The 25,414-nt window shown below is 39.7% G+C and overlaps 1 protein-coding gene across 1 annotated transcript in view; it reads right to left on the bottom strand.

Annotated features, from left to right (window-relative positions):
• LOC117555251 (proprotein convertase subtilisin/kexin type 4-like) overlaps window positions 1-25,414 on the bottom strand; it is a 241,658-nt gene that overhangs the window by 73,659 nt on the left and 142,585 nt on the right. The window contains 1 exon segment of the mRNA XM_034230095.1: window positions 247-360. Within this exon segment, the coding sequence (XP_034085986.1) occupies window positions 247-360 (114 nt within the window).

The raw sequence follows: 25,414 nt of genomic DNA, 5'->3' as shown, positions 1-25,414 counted from the left end.
TGTTGTTACTTCGGCATCATTTTGAAACGTGTATTACAATTAAATGCCCCCAAGCCAGCGCGTCTTGTTTGAATGATGCGAGTAAACACAGCTGACAGCCGCGGTGAAACTCGAGCATTTAGAGCAAGAACGCATCAGAGCAAAGTGAATATTCGCATCGCGTACGGTGTGTTAGACGCAGCATTAGAAGGTGAATAAAATCATACCCAATATGTGTGTTAAAAAATATGTGATGTAGCACAGTACCTATAGTGAACATGGTATCCTGCCGCGTTGATGTTCCAGCCAGGTTCTTTGGGGTCGGGGATCTGTGCTGTGTTGGCGATCAGATGCTGAACATCCCTCCACGTCAGCTCAGGACTGGGGCAGGAGACATGAAACACAGAAATCATCAAACACACCTTTCCTTTGGCCCTTGTTCTACACCGCGTGAAACCACGGAGGAAACACTTCAACACTGCGTGATGCTCTGAAAAGAAAGCAGCAAGGAGCCCAACCTTGGTTCTAGTCTTGTACAGAAACAGGATGGAGAAGTTTATTATGGGGCTTACAGCACATTCTATCAGTTATCCTCATACTGTATTACCTCTAAGGTTTATTGATACAGAAACTGCAGCGATGAGACAATGCCATGCCTTTTTACAGCAAGTCCTCTAGACATAAAAGCACCTGTTTGAGTCAAGCTCACGGTTTTAATAATGGTGTCACTGAAAAACAGTGAATCCAACAAAGAATATTTGAGATGTAACAAAAGAGCCCAGAGAGTCGAATGCAGAAAAAAGTATTCTTTTTAATCCCAGGCAGGGGAATTCTAATAGAGCGGACTCAAGTGTCATGTCAAGCAATATACTAATGGAATCCAATTAAGACCTTTAAACTGCGCCGAGAGCTGGAGGATATTAGCTCAGTTTTCTATAACAAAAGACCAAAGGGCCGTCAACGAGGGCTTTTGCTGGATATAAAAAGCATAAAGGAAATTGGGTTTTTCTGCTTTATCCACTCATTATTGTTCCTTTTAAAAAAAAATAAAATGAGTTGAATGGAGTATGAGAAAACCGCTTTGCCACCTGTTCTGAATAGCCTTCTCTCATTCGGAGATGAAATACCTCCACTGTTTGCGTAACATCTGTAGACGGACAGTACGGTACAGAATAAAGGTAATTAAAGACTATCGTTAATGACATAACTGCAATACATCACGAACGTCTGATCACGTTCGTTAAGGTATACCTTTAAGGGTTTGCACAAATATCTATGTAAAGAAAATCTCCACAAACTACTAAATCACAAGTAGCCTCTTCATTATTGTGCTGTTGGGTGTCTCAGGAAATATCAGGCACAGATATACACAGATGTATTCCATTCACGTATTGGAAAAAAACCAAAGCAGAACAAAAGCGAGGAGAGAAGCTTTCATTAACGGCATAAAACAAAACCCCGGCAAGCAGCGAGAGCAGGCAGCTAAAACAACATGATAGGAATAATACCAGTAACACTAATAATAGACGGATAGAGGGAAACAAAACACAACGCACAAACAATTACTTTAAGCTTTGATTTCAAAGGGATTGTAGTGTGTGTGTGTGTGTGTGTGTGTGTGTGTGTGTGTGTGTGTGTGTGTGTGTGTTGAGGGGGAATAGGCTTTGTACTCATGAACTGTTGCCGCTCACTGCATGCGCTGTGTGTATGAGTGTGTATTATATATTAGCGGCAGCAGCGTGATTCTGTTATGTGCAACCCCCCCACCTCCTTCATCAGCACCACCACCATCACCCCTCTGGTGGAATCAGAGAAACCCCTGCGGCCTTGGCTGGTTTGCATAAAGCAAACAAAATTAAATTTGCTTTGCTAAATCAAAGCATGTATGGTATTCCAAGCAGCTCTCTCTGGGACAAATTACTTCAAACGGCGTCCTTTGTATCATAACAGAATAAAAAAAAAAAGAATCAGCCCAATCAGCGGCTCTCCAAAACCCTCGACTCGGGAATTAATTATTGAACCGAGGGCGTTTCTCTCTCCTAGCAGTCCGCGACACAGATCTATTTATTTTGGAAAGGTCGTTTTGCTCTTAAAAACACAGCGCTGCCTGAGAACCCAGTTTACCGTTATCTCTCTTTCTGCCTCTGTGTTTGCACTCCTCTTTGCTGCACAGACCCTGAAGGGACATGGGAATAGGTTTAGGCCACGAAATTAATCTAAAGAAAAAAACAACGACCAGCATCCATCGTGGTGCTGGCTAAACTGAAGTATTGCTTATGCTGTAATGGACTTTAGATGAACTGAGCTGTTCACTGGTGAGGAGGTGGCACTTTATTCCTCTGCACTAACGCTTTGTAACAACAGTGGACCATGTGTTTTCTCCTCCTCTTGGTTGTGTTTGGCTGCAGGAAAACACAAAACTACTATTTATGGATTATGATATGCAGCTCATGTAGAACAAATAAAAGCTAAGCAAAGGATCCTTTCAGACAATTCCCAGGGTTAATTTGTGTTTCTTCTAACTGTTATCCCCCTAATTAGTTGCTACATGCAGTGATTCACTTAAATATAAACCTTCATAGACCTATAAACTAGGGATGCATCGAATATTCGGCCACCGAAAATTATCGGCCGAAAATGGTTAAAACGGCCCTTTCGGCTTTCGGCCGAAAGGGTTTTAGCACCGAAAAAATATCACCGAATGTCAGAACAGGCTTACGTTGGTAATCTAACGTGTTGTTGTGATGACGTAATAAAGACGCGGCGACCATGCTCGCGGCTGGCTCACAGGGGGGGGGAACATTGACCTTTGTCATCGAGATTGCCCTGAGCCTTTAACAAATCGTATTAAATAATCTGATGACAGACTGTAAACAGAATAGCTGAAACTTTAACAAACTAAATAACTCAGTTAGCCTACCTCTAATCATTAACCCATGTTTGTATCATGTAGTTAACTCCGTGTGTTGCTGCTAGCATACATAACACCTGACGTGGAAACGTTACTCGTGGATGGGGCTACAGAGCTGCTAGAAAGACGGTCGAACCCGGTGCATTCCTCCGTCTGCATGCGGTGCACTTTTGCTAAATGTTTAGACAAATTGCTCGTGCTTACATGCTAAACTCTTATTGCACTTATGGTAACAAGTATTCTCCACATCGAGACGGGTAAAGTTTAACCACACCTCGGAGCGCGTTCTCTCCGCCATCTCCGCAGTGTGCTCCGCTGCATGTAGCAGCTGCGTGTGTGTAAACTGCCCCGCCCCCTCGCACACAGACGGGGGAGAGAGATCTCGTCTGATCGAAAATACATCATAGACGCATTTGTTGTCTTTGCATATTAGAAACGAGTTGGCGACACTAAGACTGCGATATAATGTTTTTTAGCAATAATACATGACATATATAAATGTACTGTATGCATTCAAAAGTGCTGAATAAATGTTTTATGGACCCATAATAGTGATTATTATTTAAGTTAAGTTTTGCCATAATCATGTCTATTTCCATAATCAGGTAGCTGAACAACATTGGTAAAAAATGTATACATTATATATATATATTTCTATTAATCATTTTCGGCCTTTCGGCATTCGGTTTTCGGCCAACTGTTTCCTATTTTCGGTATCGGTTTCGGCCAAGAATTTCCCATTCGGTGCACCCCTACTATAAACCTTTCATAATTTTTAGAATATAAAAAGGCTTTATTGTACACTGGTGACCTGCTAGCTAGCAAGGAACATGATTCTGCTAAAAAATGAATCCAGCTGATGATCAAACAAACATTTCGATATCTCACAAAAATACCAATTTGAGAGAAATGTATGGCCAAATTGATAGTCAAGTTTCTTTAAGCCAATTTTGATCAATTTTAGGGACAAAATGTGCATGCATTCAAAAAACAGAGCACTATTTATTTCCTAAAGCAAGATAAATATGTACCAAAACATTTTACCAAAACATTTATCGACCATGCACTGTTCAGTTTCAAAGCTGTTGAACTGTCCGTGCTGTCTCATGGTCATCAAACACTTGAATAGAGAGCCCTTCTTAATATTATTGTTAATGAACATGCTTTTCCTATTTTCAAAACGTGTGCAATGAAAATGGCCTTTTCCCTCAAAGGTCAGCAAGTACAATATTTGGGTTTCATCTCATCTCATCACCCACTGACCACATTGATTTAATAAAAAATAACATTCATGTTATTTCAACATCAGTTACATTTTACAATGTGTAGTCACTTTAGCCTTCACATCTCAGGTAGTCTTTCCTTTAATTTGACTCAAGCTAACACCATGACGTAATAATGATGTTACCACATTGATAACAAATAAATAATTCTCAGATCAAATAAAAAATAATTAACGATAACCAGATGGATAATCTAAAAGGATCATCTACAGTGGAATGGTGGCTTACGAGAGAAGTCACCCTAACATTTTCTTCCTTGTTCTGATGAGATGGGCATCACAAAACCTTAGACACATATCCACCTTATCTAATTGAAAGAATACGCTAGGAATGTGAGCACTTTTTATGTGTGTCATTCCAATACTTAGATTACATAGTTATACATCTGGTATGTGATCAGTTTGAAAGTTAGAGCCATAACCTTTTTGATGCTAGCAACCAGCAACATGTTGCCATTTGTACAGTAGTTATACTTTAGCCTGCAAACCTGAGTAAGTCTTTCCTTTGATTTGGCTCAAGCTAACACTATGACGTCATCATGAATGTTAAAACTATTCTCTACTCCAGTGTAAAAGTCTGTTGTTTATACTATACTGTAATTGCTAATTTACTTACTTAGTAAGTAAATTGGAACACAGCCACTGACATTCAACCCATGCAAGAAATACCACTACAACGTTAAACCTCTGAAGGATTGACACCAATACAGAAGAAAAACGACATCCCTGTTCCAAAGACAATAAAATGAAAGCATGTTGTCCAGCACACCCATGACCCCGGCTGGGCTGGGGCTGGCAGCACATTGGGGCCGGGTGCACTGATATACGAGCCTCCTCCAGACCCTCACAAAGCAGCACAGCAGCCGTCACAGTGAGCACAGAACTGTTTACAAATCCCCAGTTAATAGGATCAGGCCTCATTGACTGGGCCGCTCCGATGTGTCTGATGTAATCTATTAGCTGTATGATAGTCAGTGTCTCAGTCCAATCGATAACCCTGGGCCTATTGCTCCACTGTGGACTGTTACTCCTCTTTAGTGCTGCTTAGAATGCAGGCTTAGTGACTATAAAGTGTGTGTGTGTGTGTGTGTGTGTGTGTGTGTGTGTGTGTGTGTGTGTGTGTGTGTGTGTGTGTGTGTGTGTGTGTGTGTGTTCAAAGATTTGCAAACATCTAGTTGTCTGTGTGTCACTTCATGCACTTCGGTGAATTTCTACATTTTAATATTGGAGTGTTTGTATTTGTATACAGTGGCTCATAAGAAACACATGTGGGCAAAATACTACTTCATTATGTACTGGTAATCATAAAAAATACACACTGTAGCTGATGCTTAGGCAGATGCTAATCCTGCACCACTTTAATGCATGAATGCATGTGGGGATTGCGTGTCGGTGTGTGTGTGTTGTATAATTATGTTGACATTTGTAATAACTGCGCACCTATACACCGGTGTATTACTGTACAATGCTGCGTATGTGTGTATTAACAGGGCTTTACATTAGACGGCAAGTGCATGTTTGTGTGTGTGTGTGTGTGTGTGTGTGTGTGTGTGTGTGTGTGTGTGTGTGTGTGTGTGTGTGTGTGTGTGTGTGTGTGTGTGTGTGTGTGTGTGTGTGTGTGTGCAGTGTGTGTCGGAGTGTGTCTGTAGCTGGTGTAACTGGGTTTCCAATTAAGTTGAACCACAGGCCGGATCAATGCTAGTCCTCTGTGTGCAGGAATGAGCAGCCCTGGGCCCTCGGAGCATGCTCACGAATAATTTATCACTCGCACTCGGCCCAGGCAGAGAGGAGGAGGAGGAGGACGAGGAGGAGACAGGGAGCGCAAGGACAAAGTGTCCAGCCCAGGGGAGAGAAACGCAAAAGATGGGCAATGGAGGGGACAGAGAGATGAAGGGGTGGAAAAGAGGGAGAGATCAGGACTCTGAGGAAAACACTGTCAGCTCCCGATCATTTAGAAGCATCACACTCCACATTTCTTTTCTGGTAAACAACCATCGAAAATGAAATTCTGCAGGGAGCACAGACCACATAATCCTTTGATTCAATATACTGTGTGTTTGCAAATGCTGTATGATGAACATATGTAACACAGGATCAGTCGGCTTTGCAGTAATTGCCCTTTGCAAATCAGATATCATCCAGTCAATGTTGTCCATTTCTAGTTTCATGTGAGGTTCTTTTGATTTGATTTGTTTATGTCAGTATTCATCAATGCTATTACAGAGATTTGAATTGGTTGAATATATTTTTTTTTTCTTAGTGTACAAATCAGTTTAAGTGGAGCATTATAACTGTATGGAAGGAACCAATATTATAGGGAACCCTCCAAAACCCTGTTTGTCAATGCCCTTTAAAATGACACGGAAGCTTTTTTTGAGCTGATGCTACCATTTCCAGGGAGACATTATTAGCAAATGCCTTCCTCAACCATAGAAAAACCACTGCTAAAAAGAAATGCTTCTTATTTTGTGACAATGCTTTGGTTAAGGTTTGGTGTAACTTTGCTATAGGGTGTTCAAGGCTTACAATTTCGGATGGTTTAGCGTTGAGTTACCACTTTATTAAAGTTAAAGGAGCGTTGATGTCCTGGTTGCAATAATTCTTTCTTAGTAATAATAACCTGACTTCGTCCTTTATTATTTTTATGAACTCTTTGGGACTTTTACGAACTCTTTGGGACTCTTGAATGACAGAATATGTTGCTTTGGGCCATTGGCTTTCTTTTTCCTAGGAAGGACAGTTGCATTGGATCGGTATCAGCACCAACATTTATCTCATTAAGAGCAAAGGGTATTGGCCAAACCTCCCCAATCCACATTCCTGTTCCTGTGCTTAATTGCTCTTGAAATGTTATGTGAAATCCTGCACTTATTGCCAGAATATTGTTTGAAACTGTTTAATAAAGCTTGATACATGGCACGGAATTTGGGAATGATGTTACATCATCGAACGTTTAGCAAGATAACTTATAACCAACATTGGAGGGAAAATTGGAAGTGTTGCGTTGTTTAACTATTCAGTTTAAAGGTCACCTATCATGCTATTTGTAGGCAATAGCATAGGTCTCAGATATATAAAAATATATAAAACACATGTCTATGAAGTGTTTTACTCAAAATACCAAACAGATCACCCATTCCAGCCATGCCTCATATCCCTCTATTTCACTTCCTGTTTCAAAAGTGCTGATTTTGGGTATAAAGCTTTAAAAAAAGAAATGTGATAAAAGAAAAAGGAGGGGGCTGAGCTCATGCGGGACCCGGCAGCTACTGTCTGAACTAAATACTGCCGTGATGAAACGCCATATCGTGGATTATCAAGGGTTATTTCTGAAACAGTCTGGAGCTCAAAGGCTTTCTCTCTTGCCGGTTATACCACAAGGTGAGTTCCTTTGTATTTCCTGCTTCTTCACACACATGCTTACTATTACTAACAAATAACTGCTAACAGAGCACTTATATACTAATAAAGGACTGGCTTACCTAAAGCCAGTTGAGTAGCACTTGAAATGTTTGGCTCTATGAAACCTGATGTACTTATATGATTCTGTTTTCTTCAAGGTTGTGTCTTCCTGGTCGAATGTACTTATTGTAAGTCGCTTTGGATAAAAGCGTCAGCTAAATGCAATGTAATGTAATGCTCTCCAGTACAGGTTAGCTCTGAGTGTTAGCGATGCTAATGTGAACACCGACCATATTAAAAGCAAATCTGGATCAGCTCCGTTGTACCCCCGTTTTTAGAGATGTGGGTACGGAGGAAAAGAGAGAGGGTTTTATTTTCTGACGCTGCGCGAGTTCCGTGACACACCGGGACACATATTTATGTATAAAAGACATCAAAAAGTGCATTTTGCATGATAGGTCCCCTTTAAGGGAAAATAAACGTAGGCCCGTTTCCATCCGATTTTTGCAGTTTTGGTGGAAAAACGTGGATTCAAACTGAATCAGGGCATCCTTGAATATAAGTGCATTTATGGCATTAAAAGGTCCAATTTAAACATGAGGAGTAGCATCAAATATGAGCCCTCATCAGCTCAATCATGTATCATGGCCATATTTAAAGAGATTGATGGGTTTACATCACCCTAATGCTTGCCTTACTGAGGCTCAGCATGTCCAATTTTCCTGTTCATCTCTTTTTATTTGAACAGGAAGTGAAGTAGACATCACTAACAGTGGAGCTTGTTAGTCAGCAGTGGGTGATGTGTTTGTACCAGACAAGCAGCAGTTTAAACCCCAGGATGCACATCTTCTGCTTGGACACTTAGCGTTAACATCTTCTGCAGAGCCACATTGCGGCTTTAGTTGAAAGGCAGATAAACTAACACACATGTGGATGTTCATTTACAGAGAAGCACAGAAACAACCACACTAGATGCCATTCATATATGAACATATATCAACACACGAGATGACATGTCAAACACTGTGTCATTACTGTACAAAAACACATGTAAATGCATGCATGAAAACATCCAAACACTCATTTAAACGCACATAATTCTAACCGCTGCACAGCTACACACACACACATACAGAGTGTCCAATGTTCTCTGTCCTTAGTTCATCTCTATTAATCTCACAGTAGCGAGGCATGGACTGGTAAGACGCCGCACATCGCTCTGTAATCTTCTCTTAATGTGCTGCACTCTAAGCCTAAGTGAACCCATTTGGAGCGACTGTGAGCAGACTGAGATTCCTCCCATGTTATCTGAACAAGTGTTACTAATGGCTTTATCAATTAGGCCAAGTCCAATAACTGCCTGCCTGCAATCTCCTTTAAATACACTCCACCGGCATAGCCCTGATTCCTGCGGTTAATGAGTAAGTGTGTACACAAGCAACCATTTGGGTGTGTATGTGTGTGTGTGTGTGATGCTTTGGATCTGTATTTGTGTGTGTGTGTGTGTGTGTTTAATTATGTTCTGTTACAGGGTCACTGATTAAAACACATAAATGATTGGGTTCTTATGATAGATCAATACACATGATGAATGTTTATATCTGTTCTTTTATGGCAAATGGTGTACTTATACTGTTTGTATGTGATTTTATATAAATCACTGTGCATATACAATGCAACAGCTGTGCATGTGGATTCCCTTTATTTTTTTACAGTTTTGTGTATTTTATTTTCAGTGTATACATGGATCAGCAGTTCCGTTATCAGGTTCATTGGAGTGGTGCAGTGATGATGTATTTGTGTAGGCAGACCCAGAAGTTGATATTGCAAGGGCTCCCTCGTCAAAAGGCAATGAGATTTTCCCTTCAGATTTCAGTATATTGCTTTGTGGGTAACACACGTTTATGATACTTAAAACATTTCATTCAGCCGGATAATCTCCATATTAACATCACATGCAATTGGCAAAAATAGAAAGCTAACGTTTTTCTATAAATTAAACTACTACACCGTTAGGAGTAGTCATCACCACCTTAAGGAGGCTAATGTTTAGCATGATGACGTTTAGTAGTCCCATTTAGTCACTTGTTAGCAACAGCCATTTTATGACATATAGAAGCTTCAGACATTCAAGAGCAGAGTATTTACTGACATATTTTATGCTCTCGAAAAAACTTGAACTCTTTTCAGCTGGTGTTAACTACATACCTTATTTCAGACTTAAAAACACACACAAAAACTGTGACTTTAAGACAAGGGAACTGAAAATAGTTCAAAACTAAGTATTTTACCGGGTTTGAGGACTCATTACTGCACTACTCTATTACCCGACAGGTAAGTTAGTAAACACTTCCATACATGGAGAGACAGAGAGATTTGTATAATTATATCATTATTAATATTGCGTAAAAGAAGATGCAGTCCAAATGTTGGCAATAATAATTATATGAATAATAACAATTGTTCTTAAATAACATAAATATGTATTCTGCTTGTTTGAGTATGTATGTGCACCCTACCGAAATATTGGTGATTTTTTTATGATATCTCTAGTTAATTATATTTATCAGTTGACATGAAAATACAATGTAACTTTTTATAAATAAACCTTGACTGATTTTGAGGAGGTAAATGCATGCTATTTTACATAAATGTGCTAAATTAACTTATAGCTTCCCTTGATGTTTTGTATAGCATGATTAGGTAGGCCGTGTATGACAGAGCCAAAACACAACATAAACCTGTTGAATCCGGCTTTACAGATGAGCTGATGTAAAAAGACATGCTACAAAATGCCAAAGAGTCTCACAGTTATGTTAATATTGGAAAAGCAGTATTATCATGTATAAGTCATATAGCCAAACTCTATATATTTGCTGAGGGAATGCATGCCAGTGACCTTCAGTGCATTTAGAATGAAACAACATTAGCGCAGGAGACGCCCTAACTGAGGACGTGTGTGTGTGTGTGTGTGTGTGTGTGTGTGTGTGTGTGTGTGTGTGTGTGTGTGTGTGTGTGTGTGTGTGTGTGTGTGTGTGTGTGTGTGTGTGTGTGTGTGTGTGTGTGTGTGCATGTCTGGCACATGAGTGTTTGAGTTAAGACCAATTAGAGCAAGTGGATTCACTTTTCCATTTTCTCTCCCCACTGAGATCACTGGCTGATTACGCCTTAACTCCCCGCAGAGAAGGCTTTAAAGTTTATACATTATTTCTCCTTTTCAGTCATTGGACATAAGCAGTAAAAGAGGAAGTGGGAGAGCGGAAGTGAGTCAACGGTTACTGAATGTTTTTTTCTTTGGGTGCTGTTGATAGCCCTAAGCTGAAATTGTGTTATTCTGAAATGTAATCAAATACATTAATCATAAGAAGCGGACATAGACACTGTGACTACACCTATTGGTTTGTGGACTACCTTTTTGATGCCTCAAGTTTGGCATTTTGGCAGTTGCCATCTTGTTTTTTTTGGAACCAGAAGTGAGACTGGAGGGGGGGAACAAAGTACAACCGAGACGTTTTTAGAGCACGAAAAATGTTTCAATTAGTTTTCATGAACTGAAAACACACTGTGTTAAAGTTCTAAGACTAAAACACTGCCAACATCCAAAACGGAATAACCACTATTTATTCATCACTATTTACCTCCAAATGGGAATATCATCTACAAAATGAACATCATTCTTTATTAAAGAAGGCATAACACTTGCTATTGGGAGCATAAAATAATTTGGAAAATGCTTTCTGGGTAAATAAATAAAGTGAAATGTTGGGTAATTCTTTCAAAGACTTCTACAAAATCTGACCAGTGGAGTTGTCCCCTGCTGGCCATTAGAAAAACAATCACAATTTAGGCACAGACTTGGAGTTAGCCCCTATATCAGGCATCCTCAAAGTCCGGACTCTGGTCCGGATCCGGACCGAACCACAACTGTCTATGGACTCTGAGCAAATTATACTTTTCATATGTATTATCTGTATTATCTGTGTTATCTGCGAGACATCGCCACAACGCAACGAGTCAAAAATGATCCGCTATGTCCATAGACTGCAAACTAGTGATGTGTCGGTCGCGAACGAGCCGGCTCAAAGAGCCGGCTCTTTTAAGTGAACGACGGGAGCCGGCTCGCGCCCGCGAACGAGCCGGTTTTTTTGTTTTTGCGGAGGGATCTAGATCGGCATGAAGGCACATTATGCAATGTGCACATTATCCCGCTTATTACATGGCCACATTCTCAACAAATTAACGACATGACTCCCAATATTAATTGAAATGCTTTTATGGATTTAGAAAATGATTTTATTGATTTATTGAGTTGTATGTATTTAAATTGACATGCATCCGCTAAGAAAAATAGTCCGTTGTTACTGTTTGAACTAACGTAGCAACGGCAGGAACTGCTTCGAGAGTGTTTTTGAGGAGCTTTTTGATTACAGATTTGAAAACATCGTTGCTTGCTTTAAAAGTAGCACAATTCATTATGTGAAACTTTGGAAAGTATCTAGATATCCCTGCCCTAATGCCAAAGTAACTGGCAACTGAATATGTGTCGCCGTTTGATGTCTATGTCTGGACCGCTGCATAAAAAGGAGGGTTTCTGCCCCATTACTTCTCTTCTTACTTCAATAAGATTAAAACACGGAGGAGGGAGATCTCTTTTTCTCCCCCTCTTCTGACAGCCCAGCAGCTGATCTCAGAGCACGCTGCCCTCTCCTGCAGGGGGGCGTGGTCAGCTGCAGCTCACAGAATCATATATATACTTTATATAGATATGGCCCTACAATATATTGTTCAAATATAGCATGATAGGTCCACTTTAAGTAATACAAGACAGAATGATGATGATGATGATGATCTCCGCGCTACAGCTGCTCCGTGCATGCATGCAGGTGACATGTAATATCCAAGGATTAGAGACGGTTGGATGCTGCTGTTTTGAGCATTGCAATATATTTATTTTCACTATGTTATTTATTTATGATTATCCTTAGGCTCAGCAAAGATTTGATGTTAGTTGTTGCTGTCTTTTTTTCTATAGCTAATAGTTACTGAAATAGAGCCCTGCTGTTTTGTCAGGGCCTTTTCTTTAATTATAATTTTAAAATGTCGATACAGTAGCCCCTTTTTTAAAATAGTTTTTATAGGTGTTGCTATCTGTTTTTTGTAGCGTGGTTCGACAAGCAAGTCAGTGCATTCATTGGGTGGTATCAGAGAGTAACACGGGTCTGTAAATGCAATGAAAACAATTGGCCACAGCAAATCATTTATATTAAACATGTCATTTTTACTTTTGAATACTTCAGTACAAAGGATGTATTGAATAATTTAAGTGATATATGTGTGTACACATATAAATCATTAGTCAAAACAGGGCTACATTTGATTGAATTAAAAGGTATAATATGTGGTAAACTGAAGAGCCGTTTGGGAGCCGAAAGAGCCGGCTGAGCCGAGCCAAATGATCCGGCTCACCAAGAAGAGCCGGAATTCCCATCACTATATATAGAAATTGTATTGATTGGGATAAACCCCTTGAGATGCACCATCTCGTTTTCAAGGGGGTCCCGACAATAGCAACAACTTACAGACATACATAAACAAAAAGACAAAATGCAAAACATGACACACAAGACAAAATAATTTTTTTTTTTAAAAAGTAAAATTCAAGCAATGCATACAATCATTACAATTTGAGACGGTCAAGCAAATCAGTTTCATCAATATCAGTTTCATTAATAACAAGTACAGACCAGTTGAAAGTGAGATGATAATGCATGTTTAAATAAACCCAATGATGCAAGAGATCTAATAGCAGCAGGTAAAGTATTCCAGTCAGTTGGGGCTTTGAACATGAACGCTCTTCTGCCAATAAAATCTTTTGCAGAGGGGACAGAGAAATAAATCTGAACAGAATGTCTAACTTGATGATTTGGTGAGTAAGGTACAAAATACTGCTTTAAATAAGGGGGATAGTTAAGATAAATGCATTTAAATATCAGCTGAAGCCAATGCGTGTGTCTTCTTACATTTAAAGAAGGCCATTTAAGTTGGTTATACATTGTGCAGTGATGTGTACGAAAAGGACAACCAAGAACAAATCTGCATAGTCTGTTGTAGGCTATGTTGAGTGGAGCAAGATCTGATTTATGTGCATTTTGGTAGACAACATCACAATAGTCCATAATCGGAAGAATAAGTTGAGAAGCAATTCTCTTTCGGACACTGAGCGTAAAACAATTGCGAGAGCGGTGTAAAACACCGATTCCGTAATTGACTTTTTGTATTACATGCTTTATATGTAGTTTAAATGAAAGTTCAGAGTCTAGCCATACACCAAGATATTTAAAGCTATCAACTTTATGCAGAGAAGTGCCATCCTTACATGTTATTACTACATTAGGTTTGGATTTGAGCTTCTGCCTGGTACCAAAGACCATGGTATAAGATTTTGATTTGTTAAGCAGTAGTTTATTGTGTGATAGCCAGTCCTGTAAGATATTAAAATCTGATTGAAGAGAGATCTGAATTTGTGAAAAATCTGATTTGGATGTATATATATAACAGTGTCATCAGCATAAAGGTGAGTACAACAATTAATGAGACAAGAAGATAAATCATTTATGTAAATAGAGAACAGAAGTGGGCCCAGAGTTGATCCTTGGGGTACACCCTTTTGTTGGATCAACAGATCAGACTGTTTTCCATTAACAACCACACATTGCTTTCTACTGTGAAGGTACGAGTTAAACCATAACACTGTATTATTAGAAAGGCCAATGCCGTGAAGTTTATCCAAGAGCAGATATCGATCAACGAAATCAAAGGCTTTTGTCAAGTCAATAAAAATGGCACCTGTGAGTTCACCATCATCTGCAGAAGAGTACAAGTCATTCGTACATTTAAGTAGGGCAGTTGTTGTGGAGTGATTAGGCCTGAAACCAGATTGAACCGGAGATAAAATATTATAAGTATTGAGATAATGTGACAGTTGATTATAAATTATTTTCTCCAAAACTTTGGAAATAGAGCAGATTATAGAGATTGGTCTATAATTATTTGTATCAAGTAAATCACCACCTTTTTGCAGTGGAATGATGCGTGCACATTTCCAAATAGTCGGCAACTCACAGGTGGACAAAGACAGGTTGAACAAATCAGCAAGTGGGTACATGAGAATATGGGACGCCACTACTGCAAACAGCGGTCTGCATGTCCTGTTTCACTGTCTGTGTGTGTCTGTCAACGCATTGGTCCAATCACATTCAGCATCCCGTCAGCGTTTTCCCCCCCAAACAATCTACGAATCAGAGGCACAGTAGGGCGGGTCTTCGCGGAATGCGGGTGGGAAAAATGTGTGTCTCGTCTCTTTCAACCTGTCTGAGTCAGAGCGAGAGTTTACAAAAAAATAATTCAGAGCGAGAGTTAACAGCTCATCTAGTTCCATCTGTACTGTAGCTAGTAGCCTAGTTTCACCTACCAGGGTGGCAACTGACACCCTAAAAATAGGCCTTGCCACCCCAGCTGCCACCCCAGTTGGCAGCTTTGTTTTTGAAAGAAAAGTTGTGGCTCATCGGACATTTATGAGAGAAAGTCTCTAATGTCCGAGTGCAAGTGAATGCAGCACAAGATTCACGTCATGTAACCCATCCCCCGGTCCTGGCGCGAGCGTGGACATATGATTGGCGGCGATTTCATTTGAACGGGACGGTGCAAAACGAGAAGCATTCGGACCCAAGCACTGAAGGAATGAGGTATTTGCGGTCTACACTGACAGAGAAGAGACTGTCAGTTTGGCTGTACTCAGCATTGAATCAAAACGCACTAAAGCTGTGATCTTAATACGTTTGTGAGGCTGAAGAGGCCTCACAAACGACTGAAGAGGCATAACGCGAAACCCGCAGGTCCCCACCAACCCGTTCACGTATCTAACAGATATTCCCCACTCAGCGAGACACCCGCTGAGAAGCCAACTCTGGTTATTGGTAGCTCTATTATGAGACACGTGAAATTAGAGACCGAAGCCTCCACAGTCACATGCATTCCGGGGGCCAGAGCGGGCGACGTTGAGGCGCATCTTAAACTGCTGGCTAAAAATAAACGTAAATACAGTAGGATTGTTATTCACGTCGGTGGTAATGATGTTCGTATACGCCAATCAGAATGCACCAAACTTAATGTGGAGTCGGTGTGTAGTTATGCTAAAACAATGTCGGACACCGTAATCTTCTCTGGTCCCCTCCCCAATCTGATCAATGATGACATGTATAGCCGCATGTCATCATTTCAGCGCTGGTTGTCTTGGTGGTGCCCAGCAAACAATGTGGGCTTCGTAAATAATTGGACAGCCTTCTGGGGAAAACCTGGTCTGATTAAGAGAGACGGCATTCATCCTACTTTGGAAGGTGCACATCTCATTTCGGCAAACATTTCAGGGCTTTGTGGACTTAATCCATGACAAACTGGAGTTGAGACCAGGAGGCGGAGTCGCAGTCTTACACGCTTCTCTGCGCTCTCTCCTAGGCAGTCATCCATAGGAATCCCGAACCCAATACAATACCCAATATTAGCGGTGTGTGTGTCTGCCCAAGGACAAGTTAAGGTAAAACCTAATAGAGGTGTCATACATAATAACCTAATAAAAGTAAATGTAACAACTACTACAGTGCAACAAAACAGGAATATTAAATGTGGTCTCTTAAACATAAGATCTCTAGCATCTAAAGCAATATTGGTAAATGATTTAATATCAGATTATAATATTGATATATGCTGTCTCACTGAAACTTGGTTGAGACATGAAGAATATGTCAGCATAAATGAGGCCACTCCACCCAGCCATATCAATACTCATATTGCCCGAGGCACGGGCCGAGGAGGTGGAGTTGCAGCAATCTTTGACTCAAGTTTACTTATCAATACTAAACCAAAATTAAATTATACCTCCTTTGAAAGTCTCGTTTTTAGTCTTACGCATCCGACCTGGAAAACTTTGCAGCCAATTTTATTTGTTACAGTGTACCGTGCACCAGGTCCTTATTCAGAATTCTTATCTGAATTCTCTGAGTTTTTATCAACTTTGGTTCTTAAAACAGATAAAGTAATTATCGTAGGTGACTTTAATATTCATGTTGACGATGATAAAAATAGCCTTACTGTTGCATTTAACTCTATATTAGATTCTGTTGGTTTTTGTCAGAGTGTAAATAAACCAACCCACTGCTATAATCACACTCTCGACCTTGTTCTGACTTATGGTATTGAAATTGAGCAACTATTAGTCGAACCGCATAATCCTGCTTTATCCGACCATTTCTTAGTAACTTTTGAAGTACTGTTACGAGACTACAAAGCATTAGTCAAAAGCTCCTGCAGCAGAAACCTATCTGTTAGTGCTATAGCCAAATTTAAGGAAGAGATTCCACCAATACTTAACTCGATAGCATGTCTGCATGTAAGGGAGGAAACTTATACAAAATGTACACCACCCCAAATTGATCATGTTGTTGATAGTGCTACAGATGCGCTGCGAATAAAATTACACTCTGTTGCTCCTTTGAAAAAGAAGAAAATAAAACAACATAGATTAGCTCCATGGCATAATGCCGAAACCCGCAAAATAAAGCAAAAGTCGAGACAACTTGAAAGGATATGGCGTTCCACTAAACTTGAAGAATCTCGTTTAATTTGGCATATTACTCTCAATGAATATAAGAAAGCACTGCGTAAAGCGAGAGCAGCCTACTACTCTTCATTAATAGATGAGAATAAGAATAATGCAAGATTTCTTTTCAGCACTGTAGCCAGGCTGACAGAAAGCCACAGCTCGATTGAGCCTTCTATTCCCATAGCACTCAGTAGTAATGATTTTATGTGCTTTTTTAACGATAAAATTGTTACTCTTAGAAACAAAATTAATGACCTCTTGCCTTTGACCAGTATAGTGTTATCAACAGCTCCCGGAAACGTAAGTTCTAATATTACACTAGATAGTAAACTAGAATGCTTTTCAGCCATAAACCTTGAACAATTAAATTCAATGATTCTCTCTTCTAAACCATCAACGTGTATGTTAGACCCAATTCCAACTAAGCTGTTGAAGGAAGTTTTTCCATTAATTAGCACTTATTTATTAAATGTTATGAATATGTCTTTATTATCAGGCTATGTTCCACAATCATTCAAAGTAGCAGTGATAAAACCGCTTCTTAAAAAGCACAACCTCGATCCAGAGGTTTTAGCCAATTATAGACCTATTTCCAATCTTCCGTTCCTCTCAGAAATTCTTGAGAAAGCGGTCGCAAAACAGTTGTGTGATTACTTAAAAAACAATGATTTATTTGAAGATTTTCAGTCTGGCTTTAGAACACATCATAGCACAGAGACAGCTCTGGTTAAAGTCACAAATGACATTCTAATAGCCTCTGACAAGGGACGTGTCTCTATTCTTGTTTTGCTCGATCTCAGTGCTGCATTTGATACTATCGACCATGATATCTTATTGCAAAGACTAGAGCACTTAGTTGGCATACAGGGAACTGCTTTAGACTGGTTTAGGTCCTATCTATCTGAACGCTCTCAGTTTGTACGTGTCAATGATGAATCTTCCACGCAAACCAAAGTTAGCCATGGAGTGCCACAGGGCTCAGTGCTCGGACTTATTTTGTTCACATTATATATGCTTCCGTTAGGCAATATTATAAGGAATCATTCTGTAAACTTTCATTGTTATGCGGATGATACTCAACTATATTTATCAATCAAGCCTGATGAAATTAATCATCTAAATAAAATTCAAGACTGCCTTAAGGACTTAAAAACGTGGATGACCTTAAACTTTTTGATGTTAAACACGACCAAAACTGAAGTTATTGTACTTGGCCCGAAGAATCTACGAAACAAATTATCTAAGGATATACTAACTATGGATGGCATTAATTTGGCCTCCAGTGAGACTGTAAGGAATCTTGGTGTTATATTTTGATCAGGATTTATCCTTTAACGCCCACATAAAATCAATTTCAAGGACCCGCCTACTTCCATCTACGTAACATTGCAAAAATCAGGCATATCTTGCCTCAAAACGATGCAGAGAAACTAGTCCATGCATTTGTTACTTCAAGGCTGGATTATTGTAACTCTTTATTATCAGGGTGTACCAAGAAGTCAGTCAAGTCGCTTCAGCTGATTCAAAATGCTGCAGCTTGTGTACTAACCAGAGTTAGGAAAAGGGACCACATTACTCCTGTTCTGGCTGCCTTACACTGGCTCCCTATAGAACACAGGATAGAATTTAAAATTCTTCTTCTCGCCTACAAAGCCCTTAATGGGCAGGCGCCATCTTACCTCAAAGAACTCATTATACCCTACTGTCCTACTAGGGCATTGCGTTCCAAGAATGCAGGGTTGTTGGTTGTTCCTAGAGTCTCTAAAAGTACAATGGGAGCCAGAGCCTTTTCTTATCAAGCTCCACATTTGTGGAATCAGCTTCCAGTTTGTGTTCGGGCGGCAGACACCCTATCCGTTTTTAAGAGTGCGCTTAAGACCTTCCTTTTTGATAAAGCTTATAGTTAGGGCTGATTAGATTCAGCCCCTAGTTTTGCTGATATAGGCTTAGTTTGTCGGGGGACATCTTACTTCTTCCTTCTCTCTGTCTATACCTGTGTACTCTCATGTTCCGATTAACCCAGCTTCCCCAAATGTCTTTCTTTTTGGTGTCTATATACGCCGGGATGCGGAGTCATGGATGATCCTGCGCTCCTCTGTCCTGGATCGCGAGCCCTGGATCTTGAGTCGTGGCTGTGGTCCTGGATCATAGGTCCTGGATGGATATACTTGTGGATTCATTTTCCTATTATACACACATGCATTTCCAAACATTTGGACTACCTATGTTGCAAATGTATTATCTTTTCAATTTACACACGGCATCTATTGCACGTCTGTCCGTCCTGGGAGAGGGATCCCTCCTCTGTTGCTCTCCCTGAGGTTTCTCCCATTTTTCCCTTTAAAACTGTGAGTTTTCTTTGGAAGTTTTTCCTTGTACGATGTGAGGGTCTAAGGACAGAGGGTGTCATATTGTCATACTGATATTTTGTACAAACTGTAAAGTCCACTGAGACAAATGTAACATTTGTGATATTGGGCTATATAAATAAACATTGATTGATTGATTGAAAATGGTAATCGCCGCATTCAGCTGTAATAGACATGTCAACTTGATGCTCTGCTCACGGATGAGCAAACAAAACTATTAAGATGATGACCTTACGTGTGTAAATATATTTGTTTCTTTGAGGGGGTCTGCCCCAAAAAACAGTTTTAAGTCCTGAGAAAGTCAAATAAGACGGTGTGTAAAACTATACTGCCCAGCCAAAAAAAAGTAACCACTTTGATTGAACTAGGCCAGTAGGTAAGGACTTTCCACTGGATAATAACTGCAGTATAAAAGAATGCATGACTGAAGTGATGGAGACCATGTTGAAGGCAAACAAAAAGAGGAAATAACAGGCCAAATCAAGCAAATCCCCTCTCAGATTTCACAGCAACCAGAAGAACATAAATACTGGCTGGTGATTTGATTAATCAGCTTTGTGATGGAATAAAAAATGCACAGTGCATTTCCTTAGCTGTGGGTGAGTCCACTGACACCACTGACAATGCTCAGTTGCTGGTGTTTGTGAGTTTTTATGATGAGGCAAAGGGGGAGTTTGTTGAAGATGTGTTGGGCCTGACGAACCTCAGTGGACACACAAGGGGGCAAGACATTTATAAAGCAATAATGGGAACGCTGAATGAAAGAGGGTGCAGAGGCCTTTATTCATAACTGTGCAGCTCTTACACTGCGACTCTGAGGGGTCAAGCACAGACACAATAACAATGAAAACTGCTGCATAAAGATTATTTTTGTTTTTGCAACCTTGTGTTAAGAATCTTGTTGCAATTGTTTAAAAGTTTGAATGACCGTAATAAACGGACCTTTGTCTTATTGAAACATTTATTTTGGACCGTTAAGATTTGTATTTGAGTACCCCTGCCCTATATAATAGTTAAAATAAAATAAAAATAAATAACAGTTAATACCATAGTTTATCAGTTTAGTATGGGACATTGTACAAAATAAATCCATTCTCACCATGAGTTCCAAATAGAAAACACTGCTTTATAAGATAATCTGTAATATTTCTTCATATTTAAATTATTCAGAGGCCATACAAAAAATGTAATTGACAACATGTATTACATTACATTATAAATCTATCGATCATAAATCTATCGATTAGATTTATGATTAGAAGATGATAAAAGTAGGGTAGACATGTGGAGATTATCCAACTGAACAAAACATGATCCGTCTCTTAATGCGTGTCAACCACAGACCTTATTTCAAGCTATTTTCCAAAATCTTATGGAGAAATTGCATTGCTTTTTTGTCGAGGGAACCGGAAGAAGCTTACTTCCGGGTTTTAGGATGCGTCACTGTGGCACTCCATTACATGTTACTTGTTAGACGCTTTTATCCAAAGCGACTTACATACTCAATACTGTGGACAATCCCCACAGGAGCAATTTGGGGTGAAGGGTCTTGCCCAGGGACACAACGACATGCTGACTGCAGTGGGGTTTAAACCTGTGCTCCCCTGTTCCGAACACCAACGCACTATCCACTGCGCCACAGTTTATTACCGTAACAAGACATGTATCTTTGTTTTGGATATCCCATGTTGACCTCCATCACTTTACATGTAGTAATCATGGAGCACTAGAGCCGGATGACGTTGATGTCGTGGTTTAAAGGACATTCGAATATTTTGTATACAGTTGAACTGCTTCGGTAGGGATGAGTTGACCTGATCACAGCACAGGGTTAGTGGGGTTAAGAAGGAGCATTTTTTTTCTCCAGACAGCCCGAATAAACTAAGCTGGAAAGGTGGGATAAAAGTAAAACTAAAATGTCAACTCTAATGCTGAGCTCCCTCAGAGCAAATGGATCGACTAGAATGAATGAATGAAACATAAAGTGACAGACTCAGCGGCTGACACAGTGATAAAGTGAACAAACAAACAGTCAGAGACAGAAAGAGTGACTAACAGGACGAGCGCAGAATTGATTTACCCTGATGGTTTGTTGTTGGACAGGCGTCAAGACGGATGGATTGAGTCAGATGGGAACGCAGACAGACAGCCAACATAGTGCCAGAGAGACAGATAGACAGTGACACTGAACGCTATCCTGATAACACAGACCACAACACAGCGTACGCCAGGCTTGGAATTTCGTCATTTTAGGGGCAAGGCCATTTGGCCTTCCCGTTCACATTTTTTACAAGGGCACAAAGGCCACATGACAGGGCACAAAGGCCGTTTGGTTAAATTACGCTGGTCAATCAACATGACTGAAAAGTGTAGCACTAACGTCAACACCAGTCGTTTTACAAATGGCTGAATAGCAATAGTGTTTCTTTAACGTATACGTTAAGTTCAGCCATAAACCACATAAGTCAGTCATGTATTATATCAAAACCGCTTAGCAAGAAAAATACTAGATTCAAAGGTGACAGCTATCTGCTAGCTTGTAGAAGCAACACTAGATGTAGACCCCTTGAAGGGAAGACGTTAGCGCTATCCAAACTAGCTAGCTATCGCTAGTTTTCATGACAAAATGTAACGAGTCGACTTTAAATAGGCTAATACAATGGTAATTACCTATCAATAGTACTTTCTATAAACACGTAAATGTTAAGTCCTTTCAAATACTACCACATACTTCAGTTAAATCATATCAAAACAGCTTGGTCCGCTTGCTTACCTGTGCTTGTCTTGCTCCCGCGGCTGAGGAGGAGGCTGTCGGTCCCCTACAGGCATTTCTGACGGAACAATCACAGCAGAGCAATCGCTCTGATCCACAGGGCACAGGCATCGCCCGGGACTATCCTACTGCGCGCACTAATATGACTTTACTAGCGTTGTTTACACTGGAACTTTTGACAGGGGCACCAAGGCCACTTTGGCCGTGAATTGCATTTTTTTTCACAGGGCATCACGGCCAAAGTGCGGGGCAACGACGGCCATGGCCGTCGTGGCCGTCGTGAAATTCCCACCCTGGCGTACGCACATTTAGGCTCTGTGCCATGCTGTATCCGCACCGTATGCTGCCATATCAACTACCCAGCTGAAAGTCTTCATATCATGTCAGGAAGGATTCCTTTCCAAGACAGCAATTTCATAAACATCTGGTAAGTGCATTTTCTGATTGACTTGTTTTCTATGCTAAGTTAACAAATATTTAAAACATAGGAAATGCAAATGAACAGAAGATAGAATTGTGGTTTCTTGGAAGGTTTTAGGACAATTTTAAGGACATCAAGTGTGTCATGTGTATGCATTTTAAGCTTTACACGTTTTATTTATTGTCTAGTTTTCGTCCGACATACAGACACATTTTCAATCCTAAATATTGAAGAAGAAGAAGCAACAAGATGATGCACCGAAAATGGCCAGTCAAGCCTAAAAAAGTGGGGGAAATATAATAATAATAATTTTTTATTTCATGTATTAATATGAGAGGTTATCTGTGTGGAGCTGTTAGGAGACTTTTTTAACTTGCTGTCTTTTGGCATTGCACTTTTTTGAAAACGACAACTGTCCCAGGTGTAAAAACACTTTTGCAAAAATGTAACGTAAATATTTAAAACAAATTAAATGAGAAAACATCAATGTGATCTCAATGAAAGCATTTAAGTTGCATGCTGCTTTTAAAGGCATTTCCGTGTGTCATGTTTAAGCCCGTCACGTTTTTATTATCGCTTAGTTACATATGCAGACTTGTCTGCAGTTCTAAATATGTGGTTAACAGATAAAACTATAAACAAAATTACTTGTTTCTGTTCAGGCAACTGTTACATTCAAAACAGAAAGTGTTTTACGGTTAGGAAAAAGTCACGGTTTGGGTTAAATAGGTTATATTTGTTGTGAAAGTGAAATAAAGCAAAAGTCGAGACAACTTGAAAGGGTATAGCGTTCCACTAAACTTGAAGAATCTAATTTAATTTGGCATATTACTCTCAATGAATATAAGAAAGCACTGCGTAAAGCGAGAGCAGCTTACTACTCTTCATTAATAGATGAGAATAAGAATAATGCAAGATTTCTTTTCAGCACTGTAGCCAGGCTGACAGAGAGCCACAGCTCGATTGAGCCTTCTATTCCCATAGCACTCAGTAGTAATGATTTTATGTGCTTTTTTAACGATAACAAAATTAATGACCTCTTGCCTTTGACCAGTATAGTGTTATCAACAGCTCCTGGAAACCTAAGTTCTAATATTAGACTAGATAGTAAACTAGAATGCTTTTCAGCCATAAACCTTGAACAATTAAATTCAATGATTTTTTCTTCTAAACCATCAACGTGTATGTTAGACCCAATTCCAACTAAGCTGTTAAAAAAATTAATTAGCACTTCTTTATTAAATATTATGAATATGTCTTTATTATCAGGCTATGTTCCACAATCATTTAAAGTTGTAGTAATAAAACCTCTTCTTAAAAAGCACAACCTCGATCCAGAGGTTTTAGCCAACTATAGACCTATTTCTAATCTCCCATTCCTCTCAAAAATTTGTGAGAAAGCGGTTGCAAAACAGTTGTGTGATTACTTAAAAAACAATGATTTATTTGAAGATTTTCAGTCTGGCTTTAGAACATATCATATCGACCATGATATCTTATGGCAAAGACTAGAGCACTTAGTTGGCATTAAGGGAACTGCTTTAGACTGGTTTAGGTCCTATCTATCTGAACGCTCTCAGTTTGTGTGTGTCAACGATGAATCTTCCATGCAAACCAAAGTTAGCCATGGAGTGCCACAGGGCTCAGTGCTTGGACCTATTTTGTTCACACTATATACACGTATGCTTCCGCTAGGCAATATTATAAGGAATCATTCTGTAAATTTCCACTGTTATGCGGATGATACTCAACTATATTTATTCATCAAGCCTGATGAAACCAATCACCGAAATAAAATTCAAGACTGCCTCAAGGACTTAAAAACGTGGATGACCTTAAACTTTTTGATGTTAAACACGGCTAAAACTGAAGTTATTGTACTCGTACTTGTGAATCTATGAAACAAACTATCTAAAGATATACTAGTTATGGATGGCATTAATTTGGCCTCCAGTGAGACTGTAAGGAATCTTGGTGTTATATTTGATCAGGATTTATCCTTTAACCCTCTGGCGTCCAGGTGCGCATAATTTTACGTAATTAATCATATATTTCCGATTATAAGGAGTAGAAATATGATTCAGATATCCGCGTAATCGCTGGAAGAGTAGCTTTCCAGCGGTATCTCCTGTGAGACTGTAACCAGGGCACAAAAGCCAATATGGCCGCTCAAAGCAGCTTGACTTTACACTGTGGATTGGTGGATTTGTGTGTCCGTCAAGGAAATCTCGGCCGGCAGCCATCATGGTCTGAAATGACCAATGGACATCGAGAAATCACTAAGGACCTACCCACCAAGTAAACAAAACATAAACCACGTGTCTCCCATCAGTTTACGTCTTTGAGGAGAGAGAGAGAGACAGAGAAAATGGCTAAAAAAAACTTTACAGTTGCCGACTTCGCTAGAGATTTTTTTCGCTAGCAGCAGTGAAGATAGAGCCTCAGAACCTGAAGTCTTTGACTCTTCTGAAGAAGAAGAATACAAAGACAACAACAAGGATCCATTTGGGCATGGGTAAGTGTAAATATTACAGTAATAGTGTACTGGCAATGTGTGGGGATACCGCGAAAATGAACAATAGGTTTATTGATATATCTTTTTTATCGATAGTCATGTAC

The sequence above is a fragment of the Gymnodraco acuticeps genome, unplaced genomic scaffold (genome assembly GCF_902827175.1).
Source record: "Gymnodraco acuticeps unplaced genomic scaffold, fGymAcu1.1, whole genome shotgun sequence".
NCBI lineage: Eukaryota > Metazoa > Chordata > Actinopteri > Perciformes > Bathydraconidae > Gymnodraco > Gymnodraco acuticeps.
Note: the sequence above shows the minus strand (reverse complement) of the source record. Positions and strands in the feature narration are given on the sequence as shown.